The sequence below is a fragment of the Schistocerca nitens genome, chromosome 6, assembly GCF_023898315.1.
Source record: "Schistocerca nitens isolate TAMUIC-IGC-003100 chromosome 6, iqSchNite1.1, whole genome shotgun sequence".
Lineage (NCBI taxonomy): Eukaryota > Metazoa > Arthropoda > Insecta > Orthoptera > Acrididae > Schistocerca > Schistocerca nitens.
In genome coordinates this window covers 568,230,061-568,252,707 of record NC_064619.1, presented here as the reverse complement: position 1 = coordinate 568,252,707, position 22,647 = coordinate 568,230,061, and the positions used below count along the sequence as shown (strand labels likewise).

Sequence of the window (22,647 nt, the reverse complement as noted above, 5' to 3'; positions counted from 1 at the left end):
ATAAATTCAGATTATATAGGATTTATGATTGTATGCCTTGAGCATAAATTTTCTCTAATACGTGAGTAACGGCGTTTTGAGCCATTTGTTTACCGATTTTAAGACAATTAAGTAACCACGAGAGTAAAATTGAAAAAGTTCTGTTAACTTCGTTCCAGCAACATATTGAAGGATAAAATGTATATATCCCCATTTCTTTGTGACCCACCCTTAGATGTTAAGTGAACAGAGTCTGAGGCACTCTTTTTGTTTGTTCTACAGGACAAACCAGATAATGGCAGCCTGGTAGCTGCGTGAAAACGTGGAGTGACTTGGACACAACTCACAGTGACCCCTCCCCTTTTCCCATGTAATTTAGAGTGAACATGAAGGACGCACACCATAGCAACTTCCCCTCCTCTACCCTTGTGAATGGAAGTGTAGAACGCCAGCCAAAGCGGCTACAACCACGTGTGTAAAAATGATTTGTGAAATTTTATTTCAGGTTTAGAAAATACTGCTAAGAGATAATCATCTGTTTATGTATATTGAATAACTTATCTTCTTTGAATTTGTGTATGTAAAAATGTATTTAATGGATTTAAGATTTTCATAATTCTACATATTTTTATGTGTTTGTTTGTCTAAGGCAATATGTATGCCGAAGTGTTTCATTAACTTTGCTTAAATTTTGAGGAATAATGTTGCTTAAGAGGCAGTGAACATGCCTGCAATTTAAATAATTAAAGTAGGTAATCAGTTTTCTTTTAATATTTATACATGTTTACATTTCAATTTTAATTTTTCATCGGCAGTTAAGCTGTACTCTTGCTTCCCTTTTTGTAATTAATTTTTTTTGTCATTAACATTCATAAACAAAAAATTTAAGTAGAGGGTGATGTAGGGAAGCAGCCTACTCACGCCATAATAAATTCACATCAGTCTTTCCATTGTGTGCCAGCCAGTCCGCTGTAACTACCTCTGACGTCATAAATGTTGCGCAATACTTTAAAAATCAAGCAAATAACCTAAAACATTTCTAGCATGTCAGGAGTAATACTAAATTAATGTGTGTTGAATATCAGTTCGATAACTTTAGCCATTTTCGAAATTTGGACGTTTTTCTGTAAAAATCATTGGCGCAACAGAAAAGAGCTAGACAAGTAAAAATTCATATTTAGATTCCTCTTTCATAATAATTTAATAAAAACAGTACTTTGGATTTCACAAATTAAAATTTTAGTGGAAATTCATGATTTTCTGGTTTTCGTCTTAAGACTTAAGGAAGCAAGATAGATTAAGTAGGCTAATAAATAAGGCTAGGATGTTTATATTAAGTAGAATGGAGATCCGCTATCACTATAAGGATGTGAGAAGTTTCATTTCAATACCTATAAAACTATAGCGATAGCGTATCTCCAAAGGGCCAGTTCAGAGCTCGTCTACTGCGTGCAGAGTAATTAAATTAATTCTCTCGCCCAAAATATTTAACTTAGCCACATCAAAATTTTATTATGATTACTTACCTGTGTGCTGAATGCACATTTAAATTAAGAGCTTCATCGGCCATCAGCAAGAGAAGCTATGATTTATTAGGTAACTTAAAGTGGTGCATTACTAGCCCAGCGGCTAGTCGGGAGAGCCGATTTCATCAGGCGTTCCCTTAGCCGTCCGCACCGCGGCTTTATATATAAGAACGCTGCGCGAGGAAAAAAGGCCCCAGTTCTCTCCAGACGCTGAACAGCACGCCATCTGTGTCGGGAGTCGCGTCGCGTCGGTATCATTGCTACAAACCGCCTCGGATGCTGTATTAAGTTACTCGAGATACGCGTAAGCATGAAATCATCTTCGAGTGAAGTGTTAATTCTGGGATGACTTTAATTATCGATCTTCAGTTTGCGTATTGTCGTATTTTCACGTGCCGCCGCGGGACAAACATTCTACCATTATTTAGCGTGGCATTTGATGAACCTAATCATCAAATTATGGCGAGCATTCATTTAAATATTTAACTTGGACAGTTATAGTGGCATCAGAGCATTAGACTCTGAACTGCTCTGTTAGTTAGATTGTGTGGATTCTTTTGTTTTCATCTGTGACTTTCAGAATACAGAACGTTTGTTTTACGACCGTTTTTGATTATAAATCCCGGACAATCTCCTAATTCCTCAGAGCTATAAGCTGTAACTATAAGTGTATTCTCAGATGAAGTGGGCACTACGAATTCTAATTACAGGCTTCACGTTTTGCTAATCACTTTCTGGTAGCCAATATTGTAGTTACAGCATAAATAACATTCTAAATAATAGGAACATTAACAACAATAATTCCACCCGCCGCCGCACATATGGTTAATTGGCCGGGAAAAGCAGTGTTTCTACATTCTACATGCAAACATATATAAACAACATAAAATTGACATAATTCCAGTCGCCGCCCCACACCACGACATGTGAATCACAAGTTATTTTTTGATAACTGGTTCACTAGTGTACCCTTGGAAGTGCATTTGTACAAGGGAGGTATACAATCACTAGGGACAATCCGGTCCAATCGAGTACGTGGTTGAATTTTACCTAAGGACGCAGCAATGAAGAAGAATGGTCGAGGCAGCATGGAGGAAAATATAGCTACAGTAGACGGTGTGCAACTGTCAGTAGTCTCCTGGTTTGATAATAAAGTAGTCAACACTTTGTCAACTTACGTTGGACGCAAACCAGAAGGCGAGATCAAGAGGCTTTTCAGGAAGGAAAAAGAATACAAAATGGTACCTTGTCCACGCTCTGTGATGATCTACAATTACTACATGGGCGGGGGGTGTCGATCTATTAGATTCCATGCTAGGATATTACAGAATTCAAACCAGATCAAAGAAATGGTACTTGAAGATATTCTTTCATCTAGTTGACATGGCTTGTGTGAACAGCTGGCTGTTATGGAGAAGAAGAAATACGGACTACATGCCCCTTGTTGATTTCAAGGTCGCAGTTGCAGAGGCCCTCTGTAAAACTGGGAAATCCTTATCCAAGAAACGTGGTAGGCCAAGCAATGAACTACAAAAACAGCTTGACTGCAAGAAGAAGAGAGGACCTACAGCAGATCTCCCACAGCGTCAAGTGCGACTGGATGGGATAGATCACATGCCTATCTGGCTGGAAAACTGTTGTCGTTGCAAGTATCCAGCATGCAAGGGAAAATCCTATATAGCATGTATGCAGTGCAGTGCGACATTGTGCTTGAATAAGGAGAGAAATTGCTTCATCAAGTTTCATAATGAATAGAGAAAAATGGAAACAGAATTTGTGTTATTTTCTCAAAATATGTGTATTGTAATGAGTAGAAAGTGTAATTGTTTTATATAAATACAGTTCTGCTAGTTCATGTACGTATCTTATTGTAAATTTTTCACATTGTGCATCATCAATCCAAAAACTGGTATCACATGGCATTAATCATTACTGCATGCTGTCCCATATATGGCACCAACCCTTAATTCTAAAATAACCGCCCATACATAAGATACATAACATGTAACATTTTTTTCAGAAAAATAAAAAAAATCATGCAGTGAGGAGTTAATATAATTACTTTCAATTCTTCACCTATAATCGTACTGCAGCAGACAATTACCTCAAACACCTACTCACCAGTCATTGACAAAATTGAAGAGGAAGTTATTTTTCATGGGGGTATATATATGTAACATATGCCACTACTTGTCAGTACCTGTTGTAGTCAGTATCATGACAGAGTGGGTGAAACATCCTCATCACATGGACTTTGTTGTTGGTGACTAGTCCTGTGAAGATGCAAAAGAAGACCTGAAGAAGATGAAGAATGGAATACTCTTTCCTGATAATATACGAGCAATTATTGTAAGTCCATCTAGTTGTGGCAAGACTTATGGTCTCATGATGCTGCTAACACACATGGATGTAATCCGATCTGAACGTGTTAGTATATTTTCAAAAAACTGTTTCAGTCCACGTATCATGCGTTACATTGTGTGGTGTAAAAGGTTATATACGCGACATTCAGTGAAAGCAGTGAAATTCCCACCACCTGAAAAAGTAAAGCCAAACACTGTGTTCACATCTGATAATGTTGCTGTGGAAAACCAAGACCAAATTCGGAAATATTACCGTTTTGGTCGTCATATTTCAGAGTCCCGAAACAGGTGGTTAGGGATAATACAAACCTCATTATAACCTTCAAACAAGACAATCTGAATTTAAAACACATTTACCAAGCACATGTAGAAACTTATTTTGTACAGATATATCCTTATTGCTGGAATCATTCACATTATGGGTTTCTCGCTGTTGATAAAACCAGAAAACTGAATGATGGGGGGTTAGGCGAAACTTCCAAGAGTTTCTCTATATATAGCCCAGTAAGAAAGATGAGTACATCAGTATACGCTGCACCATGGACAATATGTGCGGATGTCTGGCTCTCAACCTGAATAGAACATTCACTTGTACATGGATGCGAAAATTCAGGTTTTCATGCGTATAAGTTAGACGTATGTGCAAGGAGCTATATACATATTACCGGACTCTTCTGAGATGGATCAAGGCGTTAAATGGGTTAATTAATGAAATTGGTAAGAAAGTAACCGACTTAACTGAAAACGGTGTGGCTATTTAGGGAAAATAGATGTAGAGCCCCTTGTTATTGAGAAAAGGGAGCAGTCACATAATAAGAGGAAGAAGATCAGATGTATAAAGCTTCACGCTGCAGAGAAGTCTCTGGTTAGTATACATTGAGACATCAAGTACCCGAAAGTCATTCAGGTCCAGAAAGCTGTTCGAGAGATATAGCGATTGCTAAGGTTAGGACATATGGATCGATAGCAAACACTAAGATAGATCTTTAAGCCAGTTACTGAATCTCTCAGGCAGCTCTCTGAGATAACAAAACCAAACGAGAATGATGGTGTTGCCATTGATGAATTCATTATCTGTCACACCCCTGACCAGATAGATGGAATATTCGGCGTCAGTAGGGGAAGACTGTACATACTGGTTATGCAGCCTTTAAATGTAGCTGATGACACAATACAGACTGGCGATAGACAGTTTGAGAAAACACCTGGCTTAATGAACCTTATTTTCCTAAAACCCATAAAAAACAAATTATTCAGTTAATGATAGGGAAACATACCATGAAACACTCCATTTGACCAATGTACATAAAATCACAAAAAGCCTGAGCAACAAGAAATATAAAACCATTATAAAACCAATGGTGAAAACAACAACAGCAGCAGCGGTGATGGTATTGACATTGAGCATAAAGCAGTGGACAATCAAATCCTCCAATTTATATCTTATGACGACCCCAACGAGCTAATAGATTGACTACATCTGCTCATGGCATCAGCTGCTGCAGGTAACACAGCTCATTCGAAAGAGATATTTTCAATACTCTGCGAGCTTAGAGAGAGGAATATCATCGAATAAGTATGAGAACTGCACAAACCAGCACGCAAAACATGCCTTCATAGGTATGTTATGATTAAAGGTTTGGATGACTTATGGCAGGCTGATTTTGCAGATATGAGGGAATATTCACGCGATAATAATGTATTTATCTATATTTTAATGGTTATGATACATACTCAAATATTTACTGGGCATTATCTATTAAAACAGAAATGTGGAGAAATGTTGCGGATATGTTTGAGCGTTTGTTGCAGACAGGGATGAATTAATGCCTGGACAACCTCCAAATCGATCATGGTGGAGAGTTTTACAATAGGTAATAGAAGACAGTAATGCAGTGGTATGGAATACATCACTACTCAACATTCACCCAGCTGAAGGCGAGAATCGTGGGATGTCTGAAGAGAACAATAAAAGGTCAAATGAGGACGCATTTTAATCTTCATGGTTCATAAAAATGGACAAATATCCTCCCAGAATTAATTGCTCAATATAATGAATCACACATAGCACAATAAAAATGAGACCAATCGATGTTCATGACAATGGACTCATGAATATGGTATACTATTGCATTAAAATGCTGGACTCACCCAAACAGAAATTTAACAGAGGTGATTTGGTACATATCTCAAAACACAACATAGCATTTGAGAAAGCATACTTGCCAAACTGGTCAGCAGAGATATTTACAGTTTACAAGATAATACTTTCCAGTGACAGTTCCAACACTGAACTATTAGGAGTTGCGTATTGTGGACCAGTATAATCAACTTGTTGACTTTCACAGTGAGGAAATCATTGTACGATTACACCTAAGACAGGATGGGCTTATGGTATGAAACCAGTACACGCAATCCACAACATGTCACTTCGCAGCTGAACCGCAAAATGATAACACATGTGAAATACGAGTTTCTTAAATCAGTTGGACTGAAACCTTACAGTGACATCTCACTCAGTATAACAATTCCAGTAGAGTATGATGAGCGAGTTATACATCAGGAATACTTCTTGCATAAACCTTATGGTTAACCACATTTAACAAGAATGATGAAATAAGTATTTTCATTCAGTAGCAAGATACATTGACTCTTCCATGCAAGATTTTAATACATTTGGAGGGATCATTCAAGAAAACCCCCTGGCAGCACTACAATGGGATCCTATCTTACACTTGATGCTTTAGCGATCCTGTTTAAGGGATATGCTATGAACTCAGTGGGCCTGATATTCACCATATGCGCAATGTTAGCATAACATCGACCCTTAAAACATAGATCTGTGCATCAGCCACAGATCTGAATGATTTAGAAAATGCAGGATGGTTCGTAGACGATCTAGTGGATAGAAGAATGCAGAGTACAAACGAATTACCTCATGCATACGTCTAAAAATCCTTAGGGGCTACTTTGAGAACATGAAGAAGATTATTATGAATGCTAAACAGGAATTCATTCTGGTACAGAGTGTGATGGATAATAACTCATACATTCAAGGAGTTCAAGGGGAGAATGTGATCACAGACAGCAAGGTAATATAGAAAATGTCTTACATCAGTGTATCAGATGAGGAGCGTTTGAACCTTTTAAAAGTTTTGAATTCTGGTACATATCTACCACTAACATTCCACTCTAGGGAGGTTTTCGAGTACCTAGTGCTACCGACTGCAAGCAGAGAAACATGGGCTATTAAAACCTCTTCTCAACTAGAGACACCTAGACGCATGATACTTGAGTTTCAGACTTATTGAAGAGGAAATATATCAAATGATTCCACTGTATTCGACAACTGCAAGTTAACTAATGACAGAGTCTACCTGAATTCAGAATTCTACCCATATGACAATTTACACTAGCAGTGGGATGAAAATGTATACAGTCTAACATATGACATGTATGCAAGGTTTTGTGCTTCTTGCTACGAAAGTGCTGAGGAAGAAGGAGAAGGGTGTCTACTCAGTCCACGGATATTGAAGGAGCTATCACCGATCATCGTAGTAGACTGCTTAAAACAGAATGAGATAATTAAATCTGGGCCTATAGATGTACGAATTAAATACGAATCTTCGGCAAATTTCCCAGAACACACTGAAGTGTATGTTCTAGTTCTACATAACCATGTGCTTATCTACTGCCCTCTCACCGACTATTGAGCAACGAGCTGAGTAAATGAACAGGTGCTGCACCATACCTAGAGCATTCCACAATGGCTCTTCAAGGTGTGAACATCACTGCAGAAGCAGTGCTGATGGGTGTAGATAGCTCATATTTAAAGATGTTGCATTTGTAGCATACACAGAAGATGCCTCAACACTAGAGCCATTCTCAACAAACCTTGCATCACTGAGGTCTCTCAAGGATGTGAAGTGAGCTGAAACACAGAAGAGTGCAACGTGATTAACACGTTTCTGCCATGGGATTCACTGGGATGATCCTGGCATACCCTATAAAGAAAGGGTGATGCCACTTCGATTATTCAACCACATAGATACCATCATCTACATGAAGGGAAAGGAGAAGGTCTTATGGATGTGTCGTATCTTCAAGTCTGCTGCTATTCAATACCTGCAATTCTATGGGTCTCTTGCTCTCTATTGGCTCAAGAAGAAGATGTGTGAAAATAGTCTTGCTTATTCTGCTTATGAAAATATAAAATTACTTTTACGCATGGATGAGAAATAAATGAATTTTTACCTCATAGTACGTGTATGATTTCTCTCCAGTCTGTTCCCACTTTGATAGTATACAGTTTCATCCAGATACCATGTCTGCGGTTTTCTTCAAGTACAGGAGATATAATTTTAGACATTTTTGCCATATGTCTTTGGAAGTGGACGTGGTCAAGTGCCTCCTGCTCCCACAAGCCGATTTGTGCTGCATGATAAGCATTATTCTACATATTTTGTTATCTATCATCTTAAACTTCACCTCACTGATAGCACTAATCTTCAGAAAAAGGAAAGTCATTTGTATCATGCACATCCTTTATACATGTACACACAATGCAACAGAGGACAGTTGTTTTGTAAATAATAACAATATAGACGTATGGTAATTAATTTTTCGTTTGTTCAGTGCATTAAAATGCAATATAGTTCTTGAGATACAGTCCAGTTCTTGCTGTAGAATATAGTTCTTGAGATACAATATAGTTCTTCAGGTACAATTTGACTCTATTATTCCAATGCAGAGATACTTTTAACTTACAAGCTACAACAGTAACACTGGTTGAGAATATTTACAATTTTTATTCTAGTAGCACTGGATGAGGATTTAAAAAAAATTTCCAGATATATAAATCTACACTAAAAACTAATGCAGAGATACTTTTTTGACTACCACAACTAAATTCCACAGTTCAAGTAGCATAGTTTTACAGTAATTCTTATGGACTGTGTGCACTTAGAAACTAATTTCCACAGCCCCAATAGCAAAGGTTTTTACATTAGTTCTGATGGACTATGAGCTGTATAGCTATGTGCACTTAAAAACTAATTTGACTTGGATGGCTTGCAGCAGGCAAAAAACTTAAAAACTATTCTATTTACAAGACACACACGGTATATATATATATATATATATATATATATATATATATATATATATATACACGTTGTATAAGAATAAATAAATAGGAATTTACAAGACACACATGGTATATATATATATATATATATATATATATATATATATCTTCAAACACAAATATATACAACACAAAAAACAAGAAAAAAGTGTAAATTTATGTGTGTGGGTGTATATATATATATATATATATATATATATATAGACCCCCCCACACACACACACAAGACCCACACACATAAATATACATATATATATATATATATATATATATATATATATATATATATATATATATATATATACACACACAGACCCACACATATAAATATTCACTTTTTTATTGTTTTTTTATCTTTTTCTGTAAATGGTGTGTGAATATACATGTGTACATAGTATACAAAAATAATTATTTACATCACACACACACACACACACACACACACACACACACACACACACACAAAATTACTTACACCATGATGAAAGGGTCATACTGCTACATTGCAGACTCTCTCTCTCTCTCTCTCACTCATTCTCGCCCTCTCAGAATTATACCTGACATTATATTTATAGTGATTAAGACTCGAAATATAGGATGATACAATTTGGTATGTTGCATATAGTATGTGTTTTTCCGTGAAGGTGGTATGGTCACATTCACAGTGGGTCACAGGAGTGAGGAGGCATTCACAGTCGGTGTACACTACAAACGGGCATCACTCCTGGTTGTGAGAATATTTAAACTTTAAGAATTTGTTTTCCTCAGTAGGCATAATGACATTTACCAGGTCCTTGGAAGTGCAGCCTACTAGATGCTCTGCTAATGGCTTGTCTGAGGAAAAATAATTGAGGCACCTTAAGCAAATAAGCTGATTATGTTCATGTTTGCTCATCTGGGAGATAAGGAGGCGGGACATGTGTTTGATCCAAACATAATGACCTTCAGAGAAGAGTAGCCTGTTTACTTGCACCTTACACTCACTGGCAAATTTTGAGAAATGGAGGAGGCCGACGATTATATGCTTGATCTGCTCATCTAGTTTACTTTTCTTCTCCAGGCTATAAACATAAACCGATATTCTGGTATTCTGAGCCTCAAATTTAAGTACATCCTCGAGCTTGACGGGTAACTCAATACCATCAAAGTTATAACACCCATGGATATTATCACCTACGTGGTATGTACCGACTCTCAGGATGATCTCTATGATCGTAATTTCTCTCACAAGCCAGGACTGACAATGAAAACAAGCCCGATCCTTCATATTTTCGACATTACTGCATGCTGTCTTATTAGCTGTATCCTTAGGGAGGCTGATCTAGCTGAACCCTCCATTTGCCAGATTATAGACATGCATATGGATGTCCATAATTATGTAGTATTCAGCTGAGTGCTTTAGCTGACCCTCTCACTTCCATCTCGGAAAACCAATCCCTTATGGCACTCAAGGTGGATTCATGAAACCACTCGGTGATTGACATGCTCTGTGTTATCACGCCATTTTCCTTACAAAGATAATGAAGACTTGTCTCTTCAATGCCAGAGGCAACTTTAGGGGTGAGGGGAGGGGTGTGATAGTTCGACACAAAACTCTGCACTATATTTAATGGCAGGATACTGCGGATCATGTAATACTTTGAGATCAGTTTCCATGACAGGAAGGCACACTCTTAGAAACTCAACAGGGTTGCGGTACCCTTCTGTTGATTTCTCGATCCTCTTGAATGAGATTCGCTCCCCAAAGCCATCTGCAGTCACCGAGTATTCTAATTGCAGTATGGTGTCACTGACCTGCTATCCTTCACTAAAAGGGTGGGAGATGAGACTGTCACTAGCCACAGGATCATCTCTATTACTAATAATTACTACTACCGAGAGCAATGAGGACCATGTTGTTGATGATGGAGTCGACAATTGCAGAGGGTATGTGATGAGACATACCTTTTGTTGCTAGCAATGATTCTGATGAGGCTGCGAAGTAGGATGAGGTGGCATTGCCTGGTCAGGCCAGTGGAATCAGCTGGCTATGGCGACAGCTCGCGATGCTGCTGCTTCTGCTGCAGTAGGCCTGACCTGCTAGTCTGAGGGGTGGTAGCTACTTGTTCAACCCACAGACGCGGCGCTAGGATGGCTGTGGCGGCTGTGGTGCTGCTGCAGTCTCTCGCCTGGCGCCTAGCGACGCCCTTGCTGGTGAAGTGTAACGCACAGGACCCAGCCTTAATGTTACAGGCTTTACCACCACTGGTACCTGCATCACAGTGTGCTGCAGATGTGGAGATGTAGCTGCTGTAGAAGAGGGAAAGGATAATGAACACAATTAAGTACAATGTTCTAGATATTGCCTGCTGCTGCTGCAAGAAAAAAAAGAACACTGATTATCTGTAAGTACAATCAGTGATTAAATTTTACGTTCTGGGTCCATGGCGTGAATATTTCATCAAAATTGCTAGGTACCTCTACCATCCCTTCAAGAAACTCATCCTCTAAAAGGGCCAGCTCACGCTGCCTTGCAGCTTTTTATCTAGGGTCTCATACTCATCAGAATCGATATGCTGCCACTGAACCATCTCGTCTAGAACGACAGAAAGATATATACACCGATTTGTTAGACATTCTATACTAAAGACACAAACAAACAAACAAACAAACAATAAAAATTAGAATTCTTTTTTACACTTACAGAACTTATCTGCTGTCTTACTGGGTGCCACAGACTGCTGCTGCAGTTGGTGAATATCCTCCAGCTGCCTGTCTAGTAGGTCCAACCTCTCTAGAATTGTTGCTGTAACAAGACGAAATTAATATTTTTTGAATTACATAGCTGCTGCTACATAGATGGCAACGGCCTTGCTGCAGTGGATACACCGATTCCCGTAAGATCACCGAAGTTAAGCACTGTCAGGCTTGGCCGGCACTTGGATGGGTCACCATCTAGGCCGCCATGCACTGTTGCCATTTTTCGGGGTGCACTCTGCCTCGTGATGCCAATTGAGGAGTTACTCGACTGATTAGTAGAGGCGTCGGTCAAGAATACCATCGTAACGACCGGGAGAGCGGTGTGCTGACCACACGCCCATTCAATCCGCATCCTCATCTGAGGATGACATGGCGTTTGGATGGTCCTGGTAGGCCACTTGTGGCCTGAAGATGGAGTGCTTTTACTACATAGATGTTTCTTTTTTACTATACTTACGTGACTGTTGACATTGTGTATTCGCTGCTGGAGGCTGTTCCACAGCTTGTGGCTGTTATATTTTTTCAGCCTCCAGCTCAAATTGCATTTTAACCATGTAAGCTATAGCAAGAACAAATATAAAATAAAAAATAACCTAACGGAATAAAAGCAAATTACACTACTACTACTATGAAACTTGTTTATACTCACATGCTAATTCTAGTTGCAGGCTTTCCGCAGGAGGCTGGACGTCGACAGGGATAGTTTGCTTTGGTCCAGCCTCCAGCCTCCTCCTCCTCCCATCTGCCCTTGCAATACAGGATGAAATCCTGGAGTTACGCTGTAAAACAAGGAAAAGAGACTGACTACAGGCGGGAATTTTTTTAACTCAGTAATTTTTTCCCCATTTAAACACCATAAATACATATTTATTAAAACAAATTATTTACTTACGTAGCAGCTCATATTATTATTCTTCTACAAGTCTATGTCGTTTGCTGCTAACGCTGATTGTGTTGATGTCGCTGAACGCTTCATTTTTAACAACAAATGGAAGCACACACAAGTAAAAGAACAACTATACTGGCAGACTGACGCTGGCAGAATGAGACTGGAGTTGGAGGGGATAGGGTTTATATAGACACACTGATTTGGCAGGAATCAATCAGGACAGGCGTTTGGTGGAAAGTCCTGAACAGTATTTTCAGGATCAAATAGGAGTGCAGCACTCCACCCCACGTGCCGATGAACACTGGTCTGAGCGTGTAGGACAAGTTGGTGCTGGTCTGCCGGTCACGGATTTCGCTCGCATTTGCTTGTGGGATTCTGAAAATATCAACTTGTTCTGCTGATCCGTTCTTTGTGCCAGAGTGCTCCGAGCCTCCAGGTCACCAGTTCACTCTGTGTCGGGCTGCGGCCGCTGAGCGACGCGCCGTTTCGCGGGTCCCGAGTTTACGACCGAACCTCGTGTAGCAAACAACTGTGTTAGTGTATCTAACAATATTTTTTTGCATGATTTAAAGAGCTGCGACCTGGTGTATTTGCGCTCATTCATTTTAGTTTCAGTTTTTAAACAACATTGATGCACAATGTATTTTCGAGTGTATTTGCATTAAGTTTTTTTACATAATGTACTTCCGTTCCATGTGAACCTGGGAAGACAAAAAAATGGTTCAAATGGCTCTGAGCACAATGGGACTTCACTTCTAAGGTCATCAATACCCTAGAACTTTGAACTACTTAAACCTAACTAACCTAAGGACATCACACACATCCATGCCCGAGGCAGGATTCGAACCTGCGACTGTAGTGGTCACGCCGTTCCAGACTGTGGCGCCTAGAACCGCACGGCCACCTCGCCCAGCTGGGAAGACAGTACAGTGTCTTGCGTATGAATGTCTTTGAAACAAATTACTGAAAGCAGCTTTGCAAATGTATTGAGACGTTCAACACTTAGACTAATTTATTTAAGCACACAGTATTCCAGAACAGTGTCGATCTGTAGTTTTAATTAATATTTCCTACTGTGCAAGTGTATATTCAATTTGTGAAAACCGTTCTGGCAGTTTGCATAACAATTTATTTATGACACATCTCGAAGCAAACTACTGTGCAGCGATCTTTTTTCAAAGTGTATTTATGGACATATTCAATTGGATTTAATAACACCTGAATCAGCCCATTTTCAAAGACAGGGTAAGGATGTGGTAGTCTCCAAAAAAGTGCATGAAGTGTCTCAGGGAGGAAGGCTAGGAGGTTTAACAAGTGTGACACAGTCTTATTAGAGTCTTTATTCAAGTGTGGCTATATTCATCGTAAAATTGAATCAAACTATTGTGCAGCGATCTTTTTAAAAGTGTATTTAGAGACATTCAATTGGATTTAATAACGCCTGAAGCCGGTAGTGCTAAAGGACAGGAGAAAGATGTGGTATTGCCCACAAAAGTGAAGTGTCTCAGGAATGGTTTCACAAATGTGCCACAATCGTTTTTAGAGTCCATGTTCAAGTGTGGTGTCGGTGGTGGTATTGCTCAGAATAAAACGTGTAATTACATCGCAAATTGCTTAAATACTCTTGCATCACCTGCAACACACTCTCTCTCTTTGTGCAGTGGTACATTTAGTTCCTGTAACATCTACTAGACATGTATGTGACAATATTCCGCACATTGTTAAACAACAGATTTAATAACCCTGAAGCAGTTAGTGTTCAACAACAAGGGTCATCCATGCATGAAGGATGAGTAGGAGGAAGACTGAGGGTATTCCCACCATGATAGGAAATGCTTAGCACATGGCTGCCCTGCAACCGCCACGTGCCAGTGTCGTGAGCACTTGTACCCAAGTGGGTGAATGTCCTGTGTCTTGGGCTTCAGAAGACTGACTAGATTTTTATAGAATTATCTACAGTTACACCACACACATTTATCAGCATGAATTAGGAAGTATAACATAGCCCAATGCTGCTGCATCTTCCTTATTTGATGAAGCATATTTCTCTTCTTCACACATTCAACAAATATCATAGCTTTCCAAGTATCGTGCAGGTGGCTATGGACACAGCATGATTACAGCTAATATGCCCGTTAAACTCCTCCATCTCCAGCACTAACATCTCATCCATTGAACACATAGTACACAGTAAACAATTATGTCCATCCTCTTGGGAAGTTCAGCACATACTGAGCGAATTTTCCACCTTTTTTTCCCTGAACCGCCAACCTGGATTATGTCACAGGAGGGGAGGGCTAACGGCTCCATCTAGTGGTGGTGTTGTTAACTAGGTAGGTTGGACGCTGCCCCTCAAGGTGAACACACTGGATGGAGCTACTGTCTAGCCCAGCACAGACTCAGTACTTTTCCCACCAACATTCAGGTGGGGGACAAGAGGGGTTGGGAGGGGGAGGGGAGCTGGGCGGAGTTACTTTAGTGGAGATAGCCCAGTTGACCTATTTTTCCACCAAATTTTAACTTCCCGCCATGACGTCAGTGTGACATTCCACATCTATGGCCGTCATCTTGGATCCGCCATATTAAATAAATTTGGCAACAATGGAACGTGGGTTGGTGTTGGCCTTGCGCCACTACTCTTAGAGGCTGATAGATATGGAAAATGCGTTCAAGAGCGTAATAGAAAACTGAAAAACTGCTGCAGTCTCATACAATGAAAATATTAGTGACAACATTTTAATAAATTGGTTGGATACTTATATGTATAACCATATAATGATCAGTCTTGAAATTAGTTAAACATTCAGGTATTTGTTCTTTGATCAGTGAGAGACCTTTCTAGATATCCGAATAAAGTATGGTAAAAAATGTGCAACAGTTTCCATTCAAGAACAAATTCACATAGATTGACGGGGCAGCTACAACAGACATATGGTTATTTTTTTTATAGAAACAAATACATAAGTATTACATGCAGAAAAGCTAGGAGAGGCTACAGATTGGTGCCATCCGAGTTGCAAATTGTATACAATGAAATATGTGATTTAATAAAATTGTGAACAGAACAACACCACAGTCAGTTTGATTCAAATGCTACATTTCTAGACATGGTAGCACTGCATCAAATGCAGCTATATGGTAGATGATGCATTATAAGTAGGCAAATAATCTAGAAAATTTGTGAAATGCAGTCTACTTTGTGAAATAGTTGATCTTTTCAGTCTCTCTAACAAACTGACAACACAAACATTATGGAGTTTGATTTGACTGAAAATTCTCAGAGGTGTTAGTTGCTAGCTTGCTGTTTTATTTATGTCTTAGAATGATCAATTCGTTAAAGCAGCAATGAATGTTCTACAAAAAATACCCTTACTGAATTACTGAACACAATTTGTGCATCCACTTTTGCAGTTCTTGGGCACATATAAATCCTGTTTCTGTGATTATTAATATACTGACAGTATACATGAATAATAAGTTGCCATAATTTATAATAAGCAATCATTTTTTTTTTGTAAGTCTGGGATGGAAATGTGCTTATAGTGCACATCTAACTGAAGACTGTTGTTATTTTATCTCAGTCTACTTTATAAATGTAGTAGGGAGCAAGTAATTTATTACAGTCGGCTGAGTGGCCTGGCGGTTCTAGGCGCTACTGTCTGGAGCCGAGCGATCGCTACGGTCGCGGTTTCGAATCCTGCCTCGGGCATGGATGTGTGTGATGTCCTTAGGTTAGTTAGGTTTAATTAGTTCTAAGTTATAGGCGACTGATGACCTCAGAAGTTAAGTCGCATAGTGCTCAGAGCCATTTGAACCATTTGAATTTATTACACTCCTGTCATACAGACTGCTGCCGCACTGCTTCAATTAATCTTTCATCATTATCATAAATTTTAACAAAAGAAGTAACGAAACGAAACAATTCTGTAGCAAATAACAAACAAAAAACAACTTGTGCTAACCACTAAAACCGAAACGAAATATGGCGATCTGCACAGGGGCGTGTATCAATAGGAAATGAGCTTGGGGTCATATGATCAACAATGGACGGATGACGTTAACCATCAAAACTTTCTTGCCGACAAAACCTTGATGGTACTGTGACGTGACGTGACGGGATAGGAATGCTAGTGTGGATGCCGGCATTTGAAATTCCTTGCAGAATGTATATATAGACATTCATCAAACATTATTAATAAGGGTATAAATAGAGCCTACTTACCTTATCCATTGTTTCTTTTGCTTTCGTAGCTGACAACGTGATAAACTACTGTAATTTTTCCCTTCATTGATGTGCCATTTCACTTAAAAATTTTATTTACTGAAAGGTGCTTCATTGACCTCTGTTCTTAACTGTATACTCTGTAGATGTCAACTTTATTCTGTGATTGTAAAAACCTAATTAACTTTTGGCGATATCTGATCTCACTTATGGAATAAAATTGAATGGAAAAATAGCCAGGTCGTCATGGAACATGTGCAATTTGCCACGAAAACAAAGTAAAATAATAAAATAACGTTGAAGAGAAACAAAAGCACGAAAACAGCTATAAATGAATACGCGAGCGTGGCGAAAAGAGGTTAATTTTCAATGTAGCAGGCGACGACTCAATTAAAACTTTGTTCCCTTGACGGTGATGTGACGTGAGGTGACGGGTTGTTGACAACGAATGGAGATGCAGTCATCTGAAATGCATTGTGGAACGTTTTGACGTGACGTGACGAGAAGTATTTTAAAAAGTCCATAAATCTTGAAATATCAAACAGGATGAAGCACAGTGAAGTCTACTACAAGATTGTCTCTCTAACAGACCGAACATACGGTTTTTATACAGGCCGAAATGATAATATAAACATATGCACCAAATGAGTCGGGTTGTAGCTTCTAACTTAGGAGATTTCCAGAGTGTTTCACTGAACGGCTAGGTCGAGTCATTGGACGCGCCAGTATTTCATTTGTTTATCCAGTACGCGAAAACCTGTGGAGGAGTTTGTTGTCAGTAGCCATCACATAGATTAGTAAATGTTGAGTTTGACTGTTCAGTGTATATGTTGCTGTACATAATTTCGAGTCCACAGTACATATGGTTATGTACTTGATAACAAAAAGCTTCTATGTTTATTTTCAAGTGTCACGAACGTTATTATCCACAATTTGACAGCTGCGTGTGTGAAATTTCGAAACGCTTCTGTTAGTTGTAAGGAATATGAAGAGAAGAAATGCCGAATGTGGCAAACTTCGTAGACCTGTCAAACGAAACAAAATAACGGAGGGTATTTATGGAAGGTGAGAGCACTGGAGTATATTCGTCATATCAACGAAGCAGCTAAAATTATTCAACAATGCGTTTCTTTTTTACTGATTATTAAACATTCGTTGTGTGAGATAATCGAATCTGATTTGTTTATTGTGCATACTATTGCCGTTTACACGATCTTTAGTGTTGAAATTTTATTGGGTTATTTCGTGGATACAGATGTTAATTTTTCCCGTGTAGATACACAATTTACTAATTTGCGACTTGTGTTTAATCCTGTTTTCATAGCTAGAAGTGCTTTGTGAGATGAATAACACTTACGTCAAGTTTACCATATAATTGTTTCTTTCTGTTTTGATAGTTTAATAGTGGTAGGAAATTGATCATAGTACTTGTGACAGAGTATTTGTAATATAGTGGTGATATCGGAGTTAACCTTTCTTAATATCTGTTTCTTTTCAGTACGTTGGTATATTTAAAGTTCCTCGTGGTATGGGGTGTAGTGCTGCTAGCTGATTTTATTTTGGAGTTCAGATTTGAATTCCTCTTGCCGTTTTGGCTACTTCTTCGAAGTGTTTACGACTCGTTCAAGTTCCAAGGCTTGGTAAGTTCCATGTTTTATAAGAAGTTGCTTTAATAGATATGGTGGATATTTATCGAGATGTTCATGGCCAAATCATTGTAGTTTACTGTCTTGTGATTGGTGACGGGATACAGTGTCAAAGAATAGTAATTTCACTGACAAAAATACCTCTTTATTGCCTGCAACTACAAGCGGACATTGCCTGTATCATGTCTGTTTTTTTAATTGTGGATAAGCGTATTTTTTTTTTTCCAAGTATACCTGTCGTATGAAGGATTTCCTGATCATAGCCTACATAAAGTAAATAATTTAATCTTTCGTAGTGTCTGATAAGGAATAAATATTGGTATCTAGTGTCTTTCATAATATTTATGTTTTACTCCATGTGATTAATGGATAGGCTACTGAAGAAGGAAGGTCATTAGACAGAGTATGTTTCTAGATTGGGGGAGTATATTTTCTGTGAATTATGGTAAGTCTAAATCTCAAACCACACTTTCATGAGTGGGTGGGAGTTAGAAATGCTGTCCTCTGGTATATTAGGCCAGTGACTTAACATTGTGGTGCCTTGTTCCGTAGTGTAATTGAAGACCATTAGGGAATGGATAGTAAAGAAACTAAGTATTATTAAGGGGGAATCCCATCATTAAACCACGTTTTATAATGTCCCCTGAAAATATTAATCTCATTTACGATAATACTATTAAATGTCACTGTGACACGCTGCAGTACTCCACATTCTATTTCCTGTGCCTTCTCTCATGATACATTGTGTGGTGCTGCCAAAATTAGGGTTAACTAGCAGTCTACTGTTAGGAAAGAAATATACTACAGTTTTTAAGGTTGCATGATGAAGGGGCTGTGGATTTCATCAAATATTGTAATTGGTAATGTGCTGACATAACAAATTATCTCTGGAATTCTGCCATAATGCATTATTCCTGGCTATGTGAGGACTGTCCTTTCAGCTTGCAGCCAATTGATACAATGTGTGATATGGCTAATTGTTACTGGAATTACTGAAAGCATTCTGACGGGTTGTGAGATGACTGTGGTTAGGGTGCTGGATTCTCATTTAAGAGGCATGAGGCTCAAATCGCTATCCTACCAGTCAAGTATGGATGGTTTTCTGTCAGGTGGTCTAGTTTTGTAGTTGTTCCCCACTCAACACAATCAGATTTAAATTGTATCACTTTGTTTGGGGATCTTACGGATACTCAAATATTGTGGCAGAAATTTTAGCCATGTTTGAAGTGCTAATTACATATATGCAGACTGAAGTAACAAATGAAAATTTGTACCAAGACCTGTATTCCAACCAGAGTCACTTGCTCACTATGCAAATGCGCTAACCACCATGCCGCCCTGACACAGTGACTTTGCACAACTGCATGGACTACCCTAGCACACCTCTCTCCTCAGTCCAAATTCCCATTCATGCCTCAGCCACTGTGCCAGAGTAGCATAGTGGTTAGCACATCTGCTTAGAGAGCAGTACACCGAGATTTGCATCCCAGTACAAATTTTCATTTGTCGCTTGTATGCATATGTAAACATAATTGTTTGAGATCCCTGGCGCCATATTGTTTGATTTAGTTATTGGATAACTGTCATAAAACTGCAAAATATGGCGAGAAAATTACACTGTTTGCAGTCTGGTTTTGTCATTTGGTTCACTATTTTTTCTCCAAATGCTATTCAGATTTGTCGGTAAAATTTGACGCAGCAAAATTTCTCCCAAGTAGAAGTAAATGGCTAAAGTGCACTTAATGGTGTCTGCGGCTTTTGCATTGTGTGTCGATATTGGCTGTTTGGTGATGTTGGCAGACATGCCACATTGTATGGTTTGTCTGTATTTATCATGATTTCTTGGCTCAAATTGCAGTATTACGGAAACCCATGCTAAAATTATGGAATTCACTATTTGATTTGTTTTAGTAGTTTGTCAGCACAAAGTTTTTCGTTGCATCTTTTTGTGAATCACTATTGTTTCAGAAGTAATGTAGACTATATAATACACACACACACTTCTCTGGGATTAATGGAGACATCTGATCCCACCTTTCGGCTTTGACCTATGACGTAAGGGTGTTGTGGTGTGTGATGTTATGACAGCGTGGAGTTTAGTTTGAGTTGGTTGTGTTTGTAGATGTTGTCTTGGTGCGGTTGGTAGTGTCCTCTGGTGGTGTGGGCATGGTCCAAGTGTTATGAGGTGTATTGGGATCATTTGAGTATTGTTGGTCGTAGTGTGAAGTAATTTGCATTGCCTGTGATTGAAGAACGGAAATTGGTTTAAGTGAGTTATCAGTTAATTTGTCTTTTGTTTATGTGAGCCAGCCACTGTGCCTGAGAGGTTCTGGCTGCTTCAGTCCGGAACCACACTGCTGCTATGGTTGCAAGTTCGAATCCTGCCTCAGGCATGGATTTGTGTGGTGTCATTAGGTTAGTTAGGTTTAAGTAGTTCTAAGTCTAGGGGACTGATGACCTCAGATGTTAAGTCGCATAGTGCTTAGAGACATTTGAACCATTTGTTTGTGTGATTTCGGTTTCGATTGGTGTTATTGGTTTGCTGTTTGTTGTGCAGTAAGGTGTTCAATTTATTTATTTATTTATTTTTTGGCTTCTTTTGTTAGGTATGGATATGGCAGTGTAATTTAACAGTTTGCGGTTGCATGCTGCGATGGGGGAAGACATGATTCCTCATAAAATTTTTGCAAATGTTTGGACTGCTGGCTGAAGTAGTCAAGTGCAGTCTCTATAAAGAGATTATGCGATTGGCGAGAATTCCAGCTTCTCAGACCAGGGACTATTACATATGGCAGTGCCAAAGGGATAAACTATGGAACTCCATTAGACACGGCACCTGGTTCGAGACATCTAGGCTGGCCTTTTTTTAAGAGAAGTGTGTTCAGGATATGTGAATTGTAGGGATAAGATAAGTTGGGTGGGCTGGGGGTGGTGGTCAAGATAGATGAATCGCAGTTTGGGAAGAGAAAATGTGGGAGGGGTAAATCTCTGGAGGTTTATGTGTGTGGAGGGCTGTTATTTCAGGTTTGTGTGTGTGTGTGTGGGGGGGGGGGTATGCAGGGAATTGGTGGGGTTAATTGAAGAGTATATAGAGGAGGGGAGTACGGTGGTGTCAGATGCTTTTTCTTTGTATAGGGGGTTGAAGAAGAGAGGTTACGATACAGTAGAATGGATTTTTTTTTGGGAGGGGGGGGGGGTAAATCAGTCATAGGGGCGGGGAAGAGGTGCTCTTCTAACCTGCAATCTCACTTAGAAAAATGTTGCTCGTGGAAGTGTGTCACTGGGGAGTATTGACCCCCCCCCCCTTTTTTTTTTTTTTTTAATGGCTGTTAGTAAAATGCATAGGACAAGGGTCTTGTATGTGGCGGACGGGACGGGTTGTTGGTAATAATTATGGATTTAGGTGGGTTGGGTGGGGGAATTGTTTTATGATTATGTTGTGGAGGATCTCTTTTGTTTCAGCCTGTTTTTGAGTTGTAGTGTGTGATTGAGTTTCGTTTATTTTCTGGGTTTTATTGGTTAGCAGATTTTTGTTTTGTGTGGTGGGTGAAGTTTGTGGGGCGGGGGGCTGATAGGTTGTGGGTGGGTTGGGAGTTTTTTGGTTGTTTTTTTCTTTTAGTTTGTGTTCGTGTGCGCGCAAGGGGGGGGGGGGGCTGTGTTTGAGGCTATGGCTGTGTTTGATTGGGGTTGCTGACCTAATGTGTAGCACCCGAATTTTTCGTGGTAAGTAGGCATTTTCTTGAGTTTTTTGTTCATGAGTTGTGATGTTTTTTAGGCTTTTTCGTGTGTTGTTGGTACGGTCTTATTTATTGCAGGTGTAGGTGTTTGATGTTTTGGTATCGTCATTTGTGGTTGATTTATGTGACTTAAGGGATTTATTAAAATTCTTGACCCCGGTTTCGGTATATCTAAATATACCCTCATCAGAAGTAAAATACACTAAAATCACATCCTGCAGTGGAGATACATAAAACAATTGTGCTAAAGGCGTTAGCCGGCTGACGTGGCCGTGCGGTCTGGAACCGCAACGGTCGCAGGTTCGAATCCTGCCTCGGGCATGGATGTGTGTGATGTCCTTAGGTTAGTTAGGTTTAACTAGTTCTAAGTTCTAGGGGACTAATGACCTCAGAAGTTGAG

At 39.2% G+C, this 22,647-nt stretch overlaps 1 protein-coding gene across 1 annotated transcript in view; it reads left to right on the top strand.

Annotated features, from left to right (window-relative positions):
- The first annotated feature begins 17,598 nt into the window (after window positions 1-17,598).
- The window catches only part of LOC126263172 (macoilin-1), a 153,376-nt gene continuing 148,327 nt past the window's right edge, over window positions 17,599-22,647 (top strand). Inside the window, exons 1-2 of the mRNA XM_049960219.1 lie at window positions 17,599-17,929; window positions 18,363-18,504. Of these exons, the coding sequence (XP_049816176.1) occupies window positions 17,850-17,929; window positions 18,363-18,504 (222 nt within the window). The 5' untranslated portion in view covers window positions 17,599-17,849. The remainder of the gene's footprint in view (window positions 17,930-18,362; window positions 18,505-22,647) is intronic.